Genomic DNA, 18069 nt, shown 5'->3' with positions numbered 1-18069 from the left:
CAACATGGAAATCCTTAATTAACTCTATGATTAATTAAGTCTATGACATTCGAAACAGAAAATGGATTTTGAGTAATAGAATACAAACATAGTTCTCATCAGTCAAATTCTGGTGCAGCTTACCTTAGGCAGGGAATATTTGGGCAGTTTGATTTGTATAAAAGACTCTCTTTTGTAGGACACGTAATATGTGGCTCGGCCTGATGTAGGGACCTACAACAAATGAAGTACAGTCATCGGTATATGTTTAATCCAGCAAACAGTTTTACCTTTTTATTGACAATTATTTGGAGTTGGTCTTGCAAAAGCATTTGCTTTCCACAGCTTCTTGGACCACAGTGGACCAAATGTATAGGACACCTTGTGGAGGCCTCATGTGTAACCTCATCTCTGACACCATATACTATTTTCTCCAATCAATTAAAGTGGTGGGTGAAAGTGCACATCAATCTCTCTCTGTCTTGATGGATACACAGCTTATTCTTTTTTTCTGACTTGGCCATTTATAGTGATCTCCTGGCTTGCATTCAGAGGATGCTGCCCTCCCCAGGTGTCAATGCACTCTGTGGTTTCAAAGTGGACTTTGGTAAATATCTTGTTGGGCAATCAATAGTCTCATTATTCTTTGTCTAGAGAAATCTTTAAGTTGCCTAACCAAGCCTCATCTGCTGTCTAGGAGGAAGGGGAAAAAAACACCCTTAATGGTCTAGACCCTTTGCAAACACTCCAAGCTGTTAGTTGTTAGCTTATGCAGCAAACACAGGGCTGGTGGGTGTTAGAACTGTCATTAGCCTCGGGGCCACAGAAGTCAAGCACTTTACCCACATGCACACACACAGATACACATAGTAAAGTGAGATTGCAGCTTCATAACCCACTTTTCCCACCTATCAATACTGACATGAAATTCATTAGAGGGTATACCCCTTAAATCAAACTTGTGGTTCTTTGCTGAAGAGAGGTGATGTATGTATTATAGTTGTATGGCAGGGCTGATTCTTTAGCTGATCCTGTAAGTGCTCTGTAAGGCTGAGGGGAGAGACAACAAGCTCTGAGAGGAAATATAGCGGCCTAGCAGTGGGCACCGCAGACCAGTCCCACATGTAATCGAGTGAAGGAGCAGGAGATCGATGACGGGGTAACCAGAGGCAGTTTGAACTTTAAGAGGAATTGGTATGATTGATTTTTCTTTTTTTCCCCCTTTTTTTTTTTTGTCATCTCTTTCAGGATCTTTCGTCTGTGACGCATATGTGTTAAAATGTGGAGGCGCTCAAATTGGAATGGGGGTTTAGGTTGAGTGCTTGTGAGTTTACTTGAAAGACTTCGGAGAGGTCAAACGGGATTGAAGGATCTTTGAAGAACAACTCTATTTCCTTTTCTAATGTGCTGCCAAGGCCAGGGAGGGTTCCGGAGGAAGGACTTGCCCGCTGGTAGCTCAGGTGAGGGGGTTTCTAAAAAATCCCTGTTCTCTACTGGATAAAACATTAAGTGAGCTAAAAAAGCTTGACGAACGCAAGTATTACTACTATTACACTGAAAATAATAATAAAAGACAGAATTTTTGATATTATTAGAATAATGTCCTGAAAATAGCTGCACAAAGGTACATTTGTAAAGTCATTTGCCACAGTTTCCATAGTGACTGAGGCACGTAAGCTGCTATCAGACTGTGAGATACTTGGTGGACTGCGGAGAGGTGAGGTGATCAGGGGGTGGATTTATAAATGATACCAGTTTGTTCCAGCCGTGTTGGGCAAGGATTTTGGAGGACATTGATCATGTACACGGTGGAGCAAGAGAGTGCTATTTAAGCAAGTTGAGGAGTGACTGGTTCTGCACAGTGTTTTCATAGTGGAGGTAGATGTTGCAGTGTTTGAATGTGCACTGGCCTCATAGACAATTTTGCAAGATATTCTTTGATGAGGTGAGAAGGTAAGCAGAAAACTAAACCAGATACTTTTTCATCCCCACGCCACAGGTGTTGAATACACCATAACAGACCACAACAGATTTTGGAGGTAAATTTGAATAAAATTTGTGCAGCTGGAAACCAGCTTTGTACTTATTCCGACTTTTCCTCTTGACTTCTGAATGTATGAAACCTCATTTGCATAATGTCAAAGTAAATAATATTCATGCTGTAGAGGAAATTAAAATACAGCTCATAAATTGCATCTGTGTTACTTGGAATTCAGGACATTACCATTTCAGATTTTTCTGTCGCACAAATCATGATTAATATGACACAGCAGGCAGTGGTAAGGATGAATATTTAAACTCTTGCATGAAAAACAAAGCATTACTGTTTAAAAATATTTTCTTGTGCCAACTAAAATCGTGTATACCAGAGACACTGCACATGATATTTTGCATGGAAAGGATGTCTCTGATTTAATGAATGTTCAATCTTGTGTAATGTAGAGTAAAATGGTCTTAGGAAGATGTAACCCTCTACCCTCAGATTGGAGCAACCATTTACCACTTCATCTTCACTGCTGATAAACCAAAAGAGCAAAAAAATTTTGACAAGTCAGCAGAACTAGAGAAATAAATGAAGTGAGTGCTGGAATGACACATTGTCCTGTCATCATTAGGGAGCTATGTAAAAGACTTGGCGTAAGCAGGCACGTACTATGTTGGCTAAAACTAGGCCACGTGCCAGGGATGTTAGTGTTTAATTTCAATTTTAACTTCTTCATTGATCCTCACTAGGGAAATTCAGGACACACTTTGTAAAACCCTGGGACAAATTCACTATCTTGTATTCACAACAACACCTCAAGAGATGAGCTAGTGTCCAAACAGTCAACCCTGCAGTCAGTGCATGAGCAACCCTATCTGGTAAGTCAAAGCCACCTGTTAAGTTTTTCTATTAGTAGTCAAAAGTAGCTTAATGCAGGTTACAAAATCAAGATGAGAACTCAAAAAGTATAACATAAGACACATTTGAGTCCAGTCTTAATGTGTGCAGCCCATCCAACCCTGTCTCCTAAAAATGTTTTTTCTTAATTTTCAATATAGCTGCTACATATTGGAGACTAATTATTTTTAACAAAATATTATTAGAAACATGTAAATAGAAAACATAATATGGTTGCAATCATATTCCATACAAGCACATATTTAAAATTGCAATTTAACACAGTTTTAGAAGACAGATTTGAATCTATGAAGTACCAACTTGCACTGGCTGTTCAGAGCCTTACCTGTATAAATATGTAATCATCTTGAACCACCAAAGAGCTGATGTCAATGAATCCAGGGAATGGGTAGTTCCTGTTGGCTTCTGTGCACATCTGAGCTCTGCATGTCACATACTGCACATCTGTTACATAGGAAGACATATGTGTAGCATGACAGTTTTATGACTAACATTATTATGTTTCTTCCAGTGCACCTCATTATACAGGGCTCTGAAACAAGTGATATATCAAAAGCATCTTTGTATGGCAACTGTTTTCTCCTAATCAGATCAAAACATCTGTGTTACTTGAACAGTGTGGGGTTGTATTCCACCCATGTATGCAGTTTTGACATTTTCTCTGAGTAATTTCTCTGTCTTTGTAGCACCTGATTTATTTTTATCCTGTAGATAATAATAAACAAGCATATCCGCCTGTCAATCATACCGCAGTTAATAGAGAAAAAAAGTAATTCTTACATCTCAGATTGACAAAACCTTGACATCCAATGCTGCTATAAACAATTTCACCTATGCCCACTATAGAAGTCCTTGATGGTACTACTGTTAGAGTTATAGAGTTGGCATCCAGTGAGTTAAAGGGAAGAGAAGAAAGGCCATGTTAATCAAGAATCATGCACTGGGTTCATTGGTGGAACGAGACAGCGATGTTTCCCTGGGGACATGTGCACTCTGGGAGAAATGCATTCCAGTAGAGGCCTGTTCATTACTCCTCTTTGATGTGAATGTGTGTCTAGGTGACACTTACTTCCATCCGGTGTGTGAGCCTCCATGTGAACCAGATCTGGCTCCTTGTCTAGGCCCAAGACAGACCTTGGAGAGAATGACAGACCGTGAAAGAATACATAAGCATAATGACAATGAATGAAAGAGGATGGAAAGGGAGGGAAAGAAAGGGGCAAAGACTCTCCTGTCAGTACAATGGAAACAGGGAAAAGGGGAGAATGATCTGGCAGGAGGCATTATGTTCCAGTTAGTGTTGCTTTCTGTAACAGAGAAAGGAGCACACAACAAAGTCCTCCATATTGTAAATGCCACATTATACTGTACCAACCCCCTGTAACTCAAGGCCTTCAAGCAAAATGCAATCAAAGTAAATACAAATACAGTCCCCCCTGTCATTGACTGGGTGGTGCAGGGTCATGACAGACTCAGACACACTCATGGCTGTAGGGAAATTTTGCTTTCTTGCCCATTTCACTTCTTTTGGATTATACTGGAGAGACACAGCTTTCCCTATTGTGGATAATATTTCATCTCCTTTAGAGGCTGTTGAAGCCATTTTCTAAATGCAGCCAACTGGAGGCCTGCCTAGTCACTGCTAGGGGCTCATCCAGTGTTCAGTCGCCTTTGAATGAGCTTTGCTGGTGAAGGGCAAAGCTGGTGATTGTGCACATTATTTAGGATTATACCAGGATGGCACAGAAGTAGCTCCAGATTTATGCACGTTAACAGGGGATATAGCCACCAGCAATCCCTGGTACACCCCAGTTACCTCAGAGAGGGGGAGAAGAGCAATGAGCTGGAATAGATCTGGGACTACATTTGTGATGAGTATGCACTTTTAGACGTAGTAGAGGGAGTGAACAGCCAATCCATTACTAGTCATAGCTCTTTATACTGTATCGTATCTGTATATGCATTTATGCACGTGTTATCAAAACCAGCTCCTTCTGCTGCTAATGTTAAAGTAATAATTTGTGTACCATGTGCATAACATGAGCTGGGTGTGCACGTGAAATGAAGTGGAATGTGACATGCCCCCCGGCCTTTGAATGCAAAGAGCGTTCTGAGGGAGGAGATTAATCTTTGCCTGATTGCATCAAGAGGTAGAAAATGTGCAGGATTTCCGCAGCATCACCAGTCAGTCAGACACCTTGTTCTAAGCCATCAATATCACTTGCTCAGTCGAGCGGAACACAAGCAACAGACTCTGCATTCCTGAATAAACAAAACTTTGGAGAAGAGGATTGGAGCAGAGTTACAAAAAAATAAAAAATAACAAAAGGGGTGGTGGTGAGGGGCAAAGATGTGAAAAAGGATGACTCACCAGTAGAATCTGTTCGGCGTGACGTGTTCGTGGATGAGCTGCCATTTTCTTCCGAAATCCACTGAGCTGTACAACTGCAGAGATATCAGAGACAAAGGGAGAAAAAGAACTCAGTCTTGTTAGAAAGATGAATGCATGTTTCCACACTGGTCCAACTTCTAATTAGACCGGCTGATTTAAAAGTTGGAACACTGAAGAGTGAGCTTGAGACATGGCTGGATAATTCCATACTGGAGGTCAGTTAGGGGCCATAAAGCATAATGGCAAGCTAGGTCTGAACATGAGTACTGACTGGCTGTTCGGGCTGACACATTGTCAAAGATAGAGGCAAATGTGAGCTGCAGTATAGATTTAGAGGAAAAAGCTTCAGAGAATAATAAATTAAAAATGTAATGGATACATTTATGTGGTCACAATCGTTTTTTCACCACCCAATCAAAACCAAGGTCCTGCAGAGTTTCCACACATGCAAGGAATGATGTATAGCTGAGTTGATGTGAAGGTGTACTGCGCCGAGCTAGTGGCCCAATTTCATTGTACTAATTACCTTTTCTGGTGCTGGGGCACACAATGAATAACCCCGGTGCATTTCCTAACACTATGCTGATTGATGTTGCAGAAACAAGCTCCCTTATATCTCACCGCGTCTGTGCATTGTTGTTTCCTCGCAGCATGGTGAGTCGGCGGCCCCAGTTGAGCGCTATGCTAATGTCCCCACTTGTTGCCTTTTATCAGAGCAAATCTTGACACTTCACATTGACTTGACTCTGATAAAAGGATACACATTTGTCACCTGCTGCAAATTTATGTGACAGCTCCACTAGGAAAAGTATGTCAGCAGGTGTCTGACATACTTTAAAATTACATCAGCGGTGTTCAAAGCATGTAAAGTCGAGTGTATCAATAATCTGCTTTAATTTGAAGACGGTGTGGTTATTTGGGTTTCACATATGGATGTCAAACTCTGTTTCATGATTATTCCATCATATAATCATCACTGGAAGGCTGTATGTCTGTTTGGAGTGCTTGACAATGACTAGCAATGGCAGGAGATCAAAGCATTCATCTTAGTGTCCTGTGTGTGGTTAAGACTTGAATCAAACATTAGCTGGGAGCAAACATTTGTCTAAACCTTTATGAAGTTCGAGTGAGTCTAATATTGAGTACCCACAGGCTTCTACTGGGCAGAAAATTTGATTTCTGATTCTTCCAACCTCAGTAAGGAGAGGTTCCCCAACAGAGTCCTTGGAATCCTATAATAGGGCAGCAGACAGGGTCCCTCATCAGTTTGGACAGTGACATATTATGCCAGCAGGCAGGCTCAGCCTCTCCTCACTCCATTCATCAGCCAAATGACAGCTTAAATTTTAAAGCTTCTGAGCTGTCACAAAGTAAGCGTCATAGTTTCCCACTCACTTTGATAACTCACTTTGAATAGTGAGATTTAAAAGATTTGGGTTGCTCCGACTTGTGCATCAGGTTGCAACCCGTAGAGTGCAATGTTCAGCTAAGCAATGTTGGTTTCTTAAATTGTGAGATCCTGGCAGGATTTGTTAGGGGAACATTTATAAACACTATTCTAATATTGTTAGCACAATCTATGACAGAACATATTTGTTGACAGCTATATTTCTATTAGCAAAGAAAGTATAAATCAATGCAATATAAGCTATGGCTAAAGAATGAAACTAATCAGTTGTATGTTTTTTTAACTGTTACCTGTGCTCATCTATGTAATAATGGTTACATATGGCATACGGCTTAATACAGTTTATGCTTCTATGTTGAATCCATGCAGGCATATGCTACTTTGATCATTTAGAAATGTGCACTGGTGTGTCTGTAAGATCATGTTACAGTTAGAACTAATAGCTGTTTAACAGCAGTTACTACAATATCAGTAGAATTACTTTAAAGGACATGGTCCAAGACCACTGCAATGCTACAGAGTAGACCATTGTTGTGGTCTGCATTTCTACAATTTGTGTATTTCTGCTGAGGTAAGGTCTGGAGCTATGGGGTGAATGCTCTGTGGCGATACTATACTTAATATACTTACTATATATCCTATGGCATAGATTAGACACTCTTTTATTCTGTCTTATTTGATAGGGCTGGTAATTCTAGTGGTAATCTAGCACATGTATCTACAATATAAATTTGTACTGGCCTACTGGTAGGTAATAGACATAATAACAACAACAGATAACTGACCACTGAATGGCACGATGACTGGGAAATCCTTTGTGGACCCCACAGAGCAGTGTTTTTCATGTCTAACATCTGTAACCTCAGAATGCTAAGAGGACATAAACATTTCATGCTCTAAGAAACACAGACAAAAAGATCTCCAGTTTCTTTAATGTCACTGAAAGTAAAGCATTTTAAGACTTAAAGTCAGCAGGAACATGATTGTGTAGTCATATTACATATTTGAAAACAGTGACTAATGCATGCAAAATATACTTGAGCTGCCAAAACTCAAGTTTTAAAAGTTTGAAGGGTCAAAGGGCTCTTATCTGCCTCATTTAATGTAAGAAACACATTCAAACTCTGTTAACACATAACTTGTCAAAGCCAGGAAGAACGTTTCACTCTATGGTTTATATTAGAGAGAATTCTCACAAAAAAATCATCCTAGGCAACAGTGGGTTTTATCACATTTAGTCACAAAATAATTTGTAAGTATGCTGCAACACAGGCATAACGAGCAGGATTTGTTTCAGTACTTGTAGCTTAGGAGTTACACAGGCATACTGGATTTTACTATATATGTAGAGGGAATAAAGTTTAAGGTTTATGGGTCTACATTTGTTTTTCTTCTTGTAGCCTTAACTTGTGCTCTACAGGAAACAAATTGACACGGTGAAGTGAAGTAAATCAAACACAGATGGGACCTAAATGAGAAATGAATTGATTCAAACTCTGTCCTCTCACAGGAGAGTTTAGACACCAACGATAAACATGATTTCGTGAAGCCTTTTTGTGATCCTTTCTTTTTCTTTTAGAGACAGGAGCAGCAGGGAAATGTATGTTATTGCATTTGCTGTTGCTACCCAATTATTTAAAGCCTGGTGTAAGTGCACTTTTGCTTAAGATGAAATATGAATCAGAATAAAAGCTGAAAGAACACTCTACAGTGGCTGGCCCTTAAAATGAATTTGGGAAAAAGAAGTGTTCATGTTGGTGCAGACATGTCCCCCATGGACAGAATAGGGTTCTCAATATTCCAGGAAAGACTATACTGCTCCCCCGCAATGACCCCACTGCTGTGCTTCTCTGCTGCAAACTAGCACAAGCTACTTGTTAGCTGTCCAGCTGCAACCATATCCAACTGCTGTCACAGACAGAACTGGCTAAGATCATAATCATGGCTTTCTGTAACTCTCAGTAAAAAGCTTGCAGTGAAAGACAGGGATACACAGACAGAGACAAGCCATTATTCCCACAGTAGATGGTAAAGCGTGTCGGATCTGTGCAACCAATTAGTGATGGGAGGCCTGTGCTGGACTGTTTGACCCTGCAACAGTCCATTCCCGCAGGATTTCCAACCATTACCAGATGCATCTTCCTACTCCCTCCCACCCTGCAGAGATTCTGATCACTGCTCCTGTAACAATATTCTCTATTGACATTATATCTGCACCACTCTGAAATAAAAAATATGACATTATGGATTTTGCTTAAGGGTAGTGGGAAGTAAAAAGTTAAGCTTTGTGTGAAAAGGGCTATTCACCCAAATTTCAAAGAAATAACAGAAAAATCTGATGTTGTCACTTTGGATAGCAATAGGTTTGATTTACCCAGTGTGTAAGAAGTCTAGCTCTACCCCAATACAATGGAAAGAAGAATTTCATTAGTGGCGCTCACAGCTTTAAAAAATTAAATTTCAACATTCCAACAGCAACATTTCTTCCCAGAAACAATGTACTCTGGCTGTTACTGTAGATAATTCACTATCAGCAGTTTTCACAGGGACTCTGTCTGTTTCCAATAAAAAAAACTGTGCACAGTTACATACCCCTTGATGTAAGTAAGAAAATGTGTTTCTGAATCGCTGTCTATATCTGATGTCTCACCAGGGGCCGCTTTTCCTGTTGAGCCAATCACAGCTTCAGAGGTTGACTGCAGAATGTGGATGAAATAGTTCCAAGTTTGGATAAATTTGCCAATATTGGACATTTGAATTGGTCATAATTATCTGAACAATAAAGTTCATTGTTTCGCCACAAACCTGGTTTCAGTGTTGACTGAACATAACATATGCACAACAACATATAATAAAGATAGCCTACACTCTAACAAAAGATCAGCTAACATTGCTAACACACACACACACACACATCTTGTTCCGTGTATTCAAATGTATATGTTAGCTAATATGCAGTCTGAGTGTATTAAATAAAGTGGATATCTTACAAAGCTAGAACACCTAGTTAAAGTTAGTATAAAATCCTTTATTTTCCTATAGGAAAAACAGTTTTTTCCACGCTGAGTCGAAATAAAAGCAAAATTGAATTTTGTACTAAAAAGGCTGTGATGTGGAAGATAAGCACATCACATCGCAATGTGACCAATGTGAAAATTGTTTTTAGATAAACTACATTTTTGCACAAACTGTGGATTTGGCCCCCATCATTAATATAAGAAGCAGCTTCATACAGGAACTCATAAAGGGGGTCCTAACAGAAGGAATGGTTACTTAAAGCATAATGTGTTTCTGTTCTAAATGGGCATCTTATCTCCTGCTATTAGATTGCTGACCATCTCTTACTAGCCTTATTCACATTTAATGAAATGAGACAACCAGACATTTTGATTAGTGAATAAAAATGGAAAAGAAAAAAGAAAAAGAAGGTAAATACATTTAAGAACACTTCCTCTGTCTGACAGACATTTTCTACAGTCTCTTGTTTTTGCAAATTCAGTCCAATTTCATCACGGCTTTTGCCCCTGTGCTACGATAATGTGTGTAAACTTGAATAACATAAATAATAACATTTGCACAGTTTCTTCTGTAGCATTAGAGTGGCAACATTCTGGCAACCAGAAAAGCTTTGTGCATTAACATCAAAGCACAGGAAAATTCCACCGACCCATAAAAGTTCAGAGAAAAGAATCGGAAGTTATGGAAATGACACATTATGGGCCAACACAATTACTATAACTCACTTTTATAACTCCTAATTAAGTCTACCATAAATTATTGATGCATATATGTACAGTGCTTTAAATCAAATTGCTTCTGTTGGCATTGCCTTGGCATATCCCGTATGCAAGGAAAAGGACGACTAGTTTTATACTCCACAATTTATGAAGCCTGCAAAATACACAGCAGTAGGGATGATCCTATGGAGGGAAGTGCAGTATATAAAATGGCTATGTCATGTCTGGATAGAGAGGCTGTAAGGGTTACACAGTACAACGTCCTTCTGTTCTGCTTTATCTCTCAAAAAATAATAAAAATAAATAATAAATAAATAAACAGATTAAGAAAAAGAAGATAATTTTATTTACATTTGGTCATTTGGCAGACGCTTTTATCCAAAGCGACAAGTAAGGTACAAGGCAAGCAAAAATATCTAAGTGAAGGAGAAAAACCTTTGAGAGTGCAAAGAATCCATGTTTTGGTCATTTTGGTACATTTATATACCTCTATGGTGCATGTAGCCACACACTAAGCAAGTGCACTGAAACCAGTCCCTGAGTGGTCCATTCAAAGTTTGCGCTCAAAATGATGTAATGTAATGTCTCAGGGAGCCAATCCCTGCTCAGGTTCAGTCTGCAAAACCGGTGGTTAGAGAGGGTTACATTTCAAATAATGTTACTGACATTTTCTCAAATCACCTAATCCCTCGCTGGCTTCCTATCAGTTATCAAACACTCCATTTCTAAAACTGTCCTAGCAGCTGAAAGTTAAACATTTATGATCAAACAATATAAACTCAAGCTCCATTTACTACCTTTTCCCAGTGCTTCTTTCAACCTCATGTCATTATCAGGCATATATGTGGGCAAAATAAAGTCAAAGCTGTGCAGTGGAAAAAGCTAGTTAGTAAGTGAGAATTGCTGGTTTTACATAATTCAAAAGCAATTTACCTGGATTTCTACCATTCTTATGATTTCTGTACTAGTACAGTACAGTAATACAGCTAATTACCAATGGCTCACACTCTTGACCGTTTAACACTTTAGAAATATAGAGCATTTCCAGTTACATTTCATTCCATATTGTTCCTCTTGTCACATTCTCAAGGTGTTTCTTTTGGAAAAAAGAGATTTTTCTCCAAATGAAAAGATGTATTGCAACATGAACCCTGTGTCACTTAGAATTATTATTGCAAGTACATGCTCAACAAATTAAAATATTATCATGTGCGATAATCAGTGTCAAACATGAACGTGTGCGCAGTCAAGTCTAACAAATGGATTCCCTTTGGCTTTGTGCTCACTTCCATTGCACCATCTCTTCTGGGTTCCTTCACTATTTCCTTGTTACGCTGTCTTGCTCCCTTGCAGCTATATAATAAATGATAGCAGGCAGCACACCTGCCTGGCAGTCGCACAGGTACTGGGCGCACTCTCAGATGACAGTGAAACGTGTACTTCAGTTGTTTATTCTTTTTAGCTGACCAAGCACTGTAACAGCATGTGCTTGGAAAAACCAGCCACCTACATCTATCACATTTGTTCCTGTTTAATGGTAATTCCCACAATGCTTTTAATTCTAGCCTGTCATGTACGCTGTAGGTTGATGTTCATACCTCACATTTAGTGTAAAGGTAGTATAAAGTATCTCTTCTCAACTTGGGCCTTCAGGCAGTCATTTTTCTTCAATTAGCATTAATTATGCTGTGAATTGTTAAGCCCATATGCATGAAAATCAGCCCTATTATCCCCATTGTGCAAGCAAGTGCACTGTCTGTATTGTCCTGATCATGTGTTACAAATTAAAGTCCATTAAAAGTACCCTGGGAGGGCGGGTCTGCCGCAGCCCGATGGAGCGCGGCAGAGCTGTGGCAGCTCAGGACAAGGGAGCTGAGCACTAAAGATACCTGCCATCTGGAGAGTCATTGAATTGAGAAATGCACTGCACCAGGCTCAGCAGCCTTTTTGGCTCAAGCTTGACACCAAACCTAAGACAGGGGCAGGAGAGGGGTGGAGGTCCATCTATCCAAATAGACACGCCGTGAGAGATTTGTGAAATGGATGTTTTTATTTGAAACATTTCCTTTTTTCAGCTCACAGGGCTCAATTTTAGTGCCAGAATTTATCACTCTTCTGGCAAGTGGCTCAGGGACAAACTACCCCATATCTACTGTGCTGATAACAACAGACACTGGCCAATGAATGACGTGTCGTTTGGGGATGTCAGGCGGAAAGTTCACTCTAATTAGCTTGTAGTTGTGGCCTATGGAACAGCTACTAATATCAACAGAAGGAGGTTACATTGCATCTCTGTGGACCTGTCATCACAAACACTAACCCACCTACTAATTGTTTCTTTATTTTAGAAAAATAAAAGCGGGTTTGTGACTTCTTTTGTGATTTCAGTTAGACTCCAACAACCACCTAATATTATCCACCTTATAATTAATGAAATGTTATTTTTGCTGAATCTCAGCAGTGCAAGATTGATGTCTTACAGCTTTAAGTGTTATCAAAAGAAAGTGAAACTACCCTTGACTATTATCACACTGTGAAAAAAATAGCTTTTCTCCAGCAAACTGATGTACTCTGTATGACGTTATAACATTAATTTGCAGTGTGGATATGTTGCATATCAGAGGTTTAAATAAAGAATCATTGTATTGAGCAGGCAAAAAGAGTATCAGCTGAGGATTACAATGGCAGAGAATGATCCTGAAAGCAAAGCACTCAGGGATGTAGACTTACTGCTTCCTATTAAATAAGGTTTGAATTTAAAAAAAGCTTATCTAAAGAGCACTCTTCAACGCCAGAATCTATAGCCGCAGACAACAATATCACCCATATTAGGAATGTTACAAAATGGAAAATGCAAATTCTTTTTATGGAGATGCAAATGGAAAAGAATGAAAGAACGAAGAAAAAAAATAATCCTGAATAATGTCCTCTCCCTCTCTCCATGAATACTTTATCGAGTCTGATGTCCCTGTTGCATTTCTGAAAACGTTTAGCCAGGATACGATTCAGCTAGAAATAATTAACAGCATAAATTTGCATCATTAGGATGGATTAAGTCAAACAATGTTTGCATATTGAAGGACTGAAGGGACTGCACAGCTTTCTCAGAGAGGCGCTCCTGCCGCTTCCTTTCTTATTTTAGGTGGGCTGTTGGTGTCCCATGGGAGCACATAATGAAGAATATTCCTTCATTAGTTTAGTCGTGTTTGGGCCTGTTTGAGCATGTACAGTAAGTCTGTGTATGCCAGCATGTATATGTAACAAATCAGCAATGGGAAAAGAATGGCTGCTGTATAGTATGTTTAGTAGCCATCTGAGCCGTTTTCAGCTACAACTTTAGCAGTTACAAAAAAAACTAGTCCATTTTCCTTGACAGAGCATTTTCCCTTTTCCCAAGCTCCAGTCTGCAGGCTGCTAACACCCGCTTCAAAACCTAAGACCCTGACAGACTCAGACAGCTTATCCAGATGTGCCTGCACCTGCTTCTCTATATCCCTGCAAGGTATTTCCAGAAAAACCAGGAACGGAGAGAGATTTTTGTTGACCCTGAAATCTATGTCCAGGGCAAACATCAAAAAGACAGAATAGACACGTCACACATAATGACGATTTGCATTAACACTGACATATGGCCAGATTAACCTTTTAGGAGGCAGTAGGGTATGCATGGCTGTTGGGCACTGTATAGGTTTGCCACAGAAAGAATCTCTATACAAGAGAGGGACACAACATTAGGTAATGATGCAGGTGGTGAAATTGTAAAATTGTAAAACACAAATAGATAGAAATTCACAGTCAATCAAAAACAACAGAATCTGGCCCTGGTAGTTGGTAATGGGTCTTCCCAGCCAACTAGCTGTCCCCACAAAGTCTGTTAGAAATCTGGGGGAGATCTTGGATGACCAACTAAGCTTTGATGTCCACATATCCTTAATCATCTCCCAGGCATACGGATTTGTCCTCTACAACATGAGAAAGACCTCTCTGCAACATGCAATTCAACTCCTTTGCGCAGGAACTGTCCATATTTTTTCTGCTGTAATACTACTGTGATGCACTAATGACAGGACGACCAGAAGATACAAATTTCACACCACCGTACCTAACTCTGCACACGCTTCTAATGGATGCCTGCATCTGGTTCTAAGCTTCTAAAAGCTCACCATCACAGGATCTCAAGCAAAACTCTGCACCTTAGTGGTCTCACAATGATGATGAGCTGCATAAGTTTATGCAGACAGCAGCTTCGCTCTCCGTATTCACAATTCACACATTAAAAGCTGAAATTGAAATTCAGGTTTGCAACAACACGTAACTGTTCTTATGTTTATAGATCACCTTGTGTTAAAGGTCATCATGTATTGGAACGAATAGAAACAAAACTAAGGTACACTTTAGGTCACACTTGTCTAAAAAAAAGTATATTTCACCTTCTACTGACTGACTAAGTTGTGACCTAGTTCGAGCCATGCTGTCATGTAACATGAGGGAATCACTCTGTGATTTTATCCAATCAGAGACATGAACAGATGTACACTTGAACCCTAATTCTGCCTAGGTGATAGCCATCCAGCAGAAACCTCCTGGAAGACTTCATAACTTCTTCAGGGAACAAGTGCCAGCAACAACATTACCCCAACTGAAAATGACTCTGTCAACTTAACTCGGTCATCACCATTAGTCAAGCGGAAGAGTAATTCAGCTCATCCCCATTACACATAAGACAACAATATGGTAGTGGGACATAATTTGGTACAAGAGGTAGGAGGGTTGGGGGATAGTGATGAAGAGCTCAAGAAATAAGATTGGATTTAAACAAGTGTCACTGTCCTGGGGGCCTTACATGGGTGCTCCTTGAATGGATAGGTGGAGGCTGCATAATGATGAGACGCTTAGTTTCTCTACTGTTCAGATTTATGGGCTCCAAGGTCTGTTACGATCATTAGGGGGACTGTGAAAAGAAAAGGGAAATGGGTTTGAGACTATAAGGGATTGGGAGGAGGAGGTTTTTTTTCTTGAAACACAGCACTTTGAACCATAAATCTTTGCAATGGCATTTTGTTATGATATCCTCTCTATAATTTCACACTCCAATTAATAAATCACTAATGTTATCATTAAGAGTCTTCTTGTCCTTAAAGAGTCTTTGGGTAGTAACAAACAAACAAATGGCACATAGGGAACCTGGTCAATTAAAGGGAAAAAAAACAGGATTGAACAGTTAAATAAGGTTAATGAAAATGAGTGGATTGTGTTTGATTGTGTTTGGGCTTAGTAGAACAAGTTCAAAATAAATTGGAGTAACAATGAAAATAGACACAAAATTCACAAAAATGTAAAATGTTATATTATATTTACTGTATAGTAAATACAGTAATAATAATATAAACAGTCCCATTAGTGCATATCTTGCAAAGTAAGACCCCAGGCAGTCATGTTCATATGTCTTTTTTTGTCTGTCTATGTTTACTGCAAACTGACTTTTGATTTAGTCTTCAATATAGTGTTTCCTGCCGGTCAACAGAAATAATGCGATGAAAGAATGCCAGGCATGCTGAGATGTGCTGTCTGAAGGACAAACTGAGAGAACAAAAGTGTTTTCTCTTGCTTTTGGTCAAGAGACAACTACAAATGAAACACACATTTGTCTGCAACAACAAGAAAAAAAAACTGTTAGTAATTACATTGACAATAGTATGCTAGAGGGAGAAGCATTTCCAGAAGACTATGATGACATGAGCATATGTAAATGTTTAGTAATAACACAAGGGGCAACAACAGTTGCCATTATTTCTCTCATGAGCTACAAATGTAACTATACCATGATGTTCCAGGTACTGTATGGAATTCCAAAACAGTCACGCTACATCTCATTTGTCCTGCCATTCAGTGTATATATATATATATATATATATATATATATATATATATATATATATATATATATATACGCTTTTTAAGGCCTAAAGAAAATGCTACAAAATGTTGAATATCTATTCCCCACCATTCCATGTTTTATAATTGTGTTAATCATGTTTTATATTGCCAACCACCTTTTATGAACACTGGGATGTTTCTGCTGATTGCTGCCTATATTTTTGTGCCTTGATTAATACAGGTTTAAAACAGAACAATTTGTTCTGACTCACAACTGACAATGTTCCATAGTTACTTGGGAGCTAATCATTTTGACTTTAACATTACCAGGCTTATAAGGCTGACAAGAGCTTACCAGGAAAGGTAAATTGTGTTTTGTTCAACCTTGGTATCCTGTGTTTTCACATACTGACGTGCTCACTCATGGGATGCTGCTGACTAAAATAACTCTAATTAAAATATTGTAAATGCCATAAATGCCTGTAGCCCAAAGACACACACCTTGACTCCTCACTGAGAGGGAACAGCTCAGAGAAGATCCTACATCCATCATACTGCCAGCCACCGCAGAGACAAGAGAAGTGAATGATATAAATTGTCACATCAACCCCCACAGAACAGGAATATGCAGACCGTTAAAGTGTTTCCCTTACCACTGTCAAAGTGATAAAGGGGAATGGGTTTCATTCAAAGAAGTGATTTTAACCTAGCGTGTCATATCCGGGCTCGTCTGCGGCGTCAGCACAGTCAATGAGGGAATACACTGCAGGCCTGTTTGAAAACTGATAAACAAGCCAACAAACAGATCAACTGATATCTATTAATCTGTTGCCGCACCAACGGAGGATGTCAGTGGAGCCACTATAACAGATAGAAATGAGTTATTTAATAAGAGTTCGAGCATGATCCATCAATCTTCATTTTCTCTCATTTATTGGTTCATTTCTTTCCCTCTGTTCCTATGTCTCAACCGCCCTTTCTACCCACCATACACATATCTGCTAACAGTCCCCTCACCTTCTACCCATTTTCTATATTCTCCATACCTGCCAGCTGTGGTTCTCTTCCATAAAAAACTAAAAATGGACTGAAGGGTCCTCATGGTTGGAGGAGAGTAGTGTCCATGTTGAAATTCTAAACACCTTTAGACTACATTGGGTGTTTACCAAGGTTAAAGAAGCGACAGTCACCTCAACCTTCGAGCTATTGTCCATGAGAGGAAAAAAACATTTACCTGGTCCTTTGAGAAGAAAATAAGATAATAAATAGCTGCTCTCCACTACCAAAACCTCCATGTTAGCATGGTACTTTTCAGTGTAAAATTGTCAAGGGAGCATGGGCAGGTTAATTACTCAGGGTTATGATTAAGCTGCAAGTATGCTTTATCAGAACCCTGAAACTATAACATGCAGAGTCAGCAAAGTGGCCCAAATCATGTTGCTCCATCCATGATGATGACATAACCACCCAACCAGGCTAAACCCAACAACCACCAGAACCAACAATGCAAACACTTTTACAAGATAATTTATTTATGTTCAGGGACAACTGGTTAATGTATAGAGAAAGCTGTTAACAATAGTTTTATCCTTTTTTTGGAAAGTGTACATTAACCTTTTACAAGGTATAATGAGTACCTTCTGTATGATACAAAAGTGAAAGTTAAAAGGTACAACATGTTAATGGACCTAGGATTAAGGTACTCTTGAGAACAGCTTTTCAAAATCGAGGAACAAATGCTCATACCTATCACCCTTTTAAAAACACAGGGTCT

The 18069-nt window shown here is 39.3% G+C and overlaps 1 protein-coding gene across 1 annotated transcript in view; it reads right to left on the bottom strand.

The window, feature by feature from the left end:
* sorcs3 (sortilin related VPS10 domain containing receptor 3) overlaps positions 1-18069 on the bottom strand; it is a 189500-nt gene that overhangs the window by 53623 nt on the left and 117808 nt on the right. The window contains exons 5-8 of the mRNA XM_026358764.1: positions 5253-5326; positions 3951-4015; positions 3207-3325; positions 124-213 (exon numbers count right to left, since the gene is read on the bottom strand). Coding sequence (XP_026214549.1) covers positions 124-213; positions 3207-3325; positions 3951-4015; positions 5253-5326 — 348 coding nt within the window. The remainder of the gene's footprint in view (positions 1-123; positions 214-3206; positions 3326-3950; positions 4016-5252; positions 5327-18069) is intronic.

This window comes from Anabas testudineus, chromosome 1 (genome assembly GCF_900324465.2).
Source record: "Anabas testudineus chromosome 1, fAnaTes1.2, whole genome shotgun sequence".
In the NCBI taxonomy this organism is placed as follows: domain Eukaryota; kingdom Metazoa; phylum Chordata; class Actinopteri; order Anabantiformes; family Anabantidae; genus Anabas; species Anabas testudineus.
Note: the sequence above shows the minus strand (reverse complement) of the source record. Positions and strands in the feature narration are given on the sequence as shown.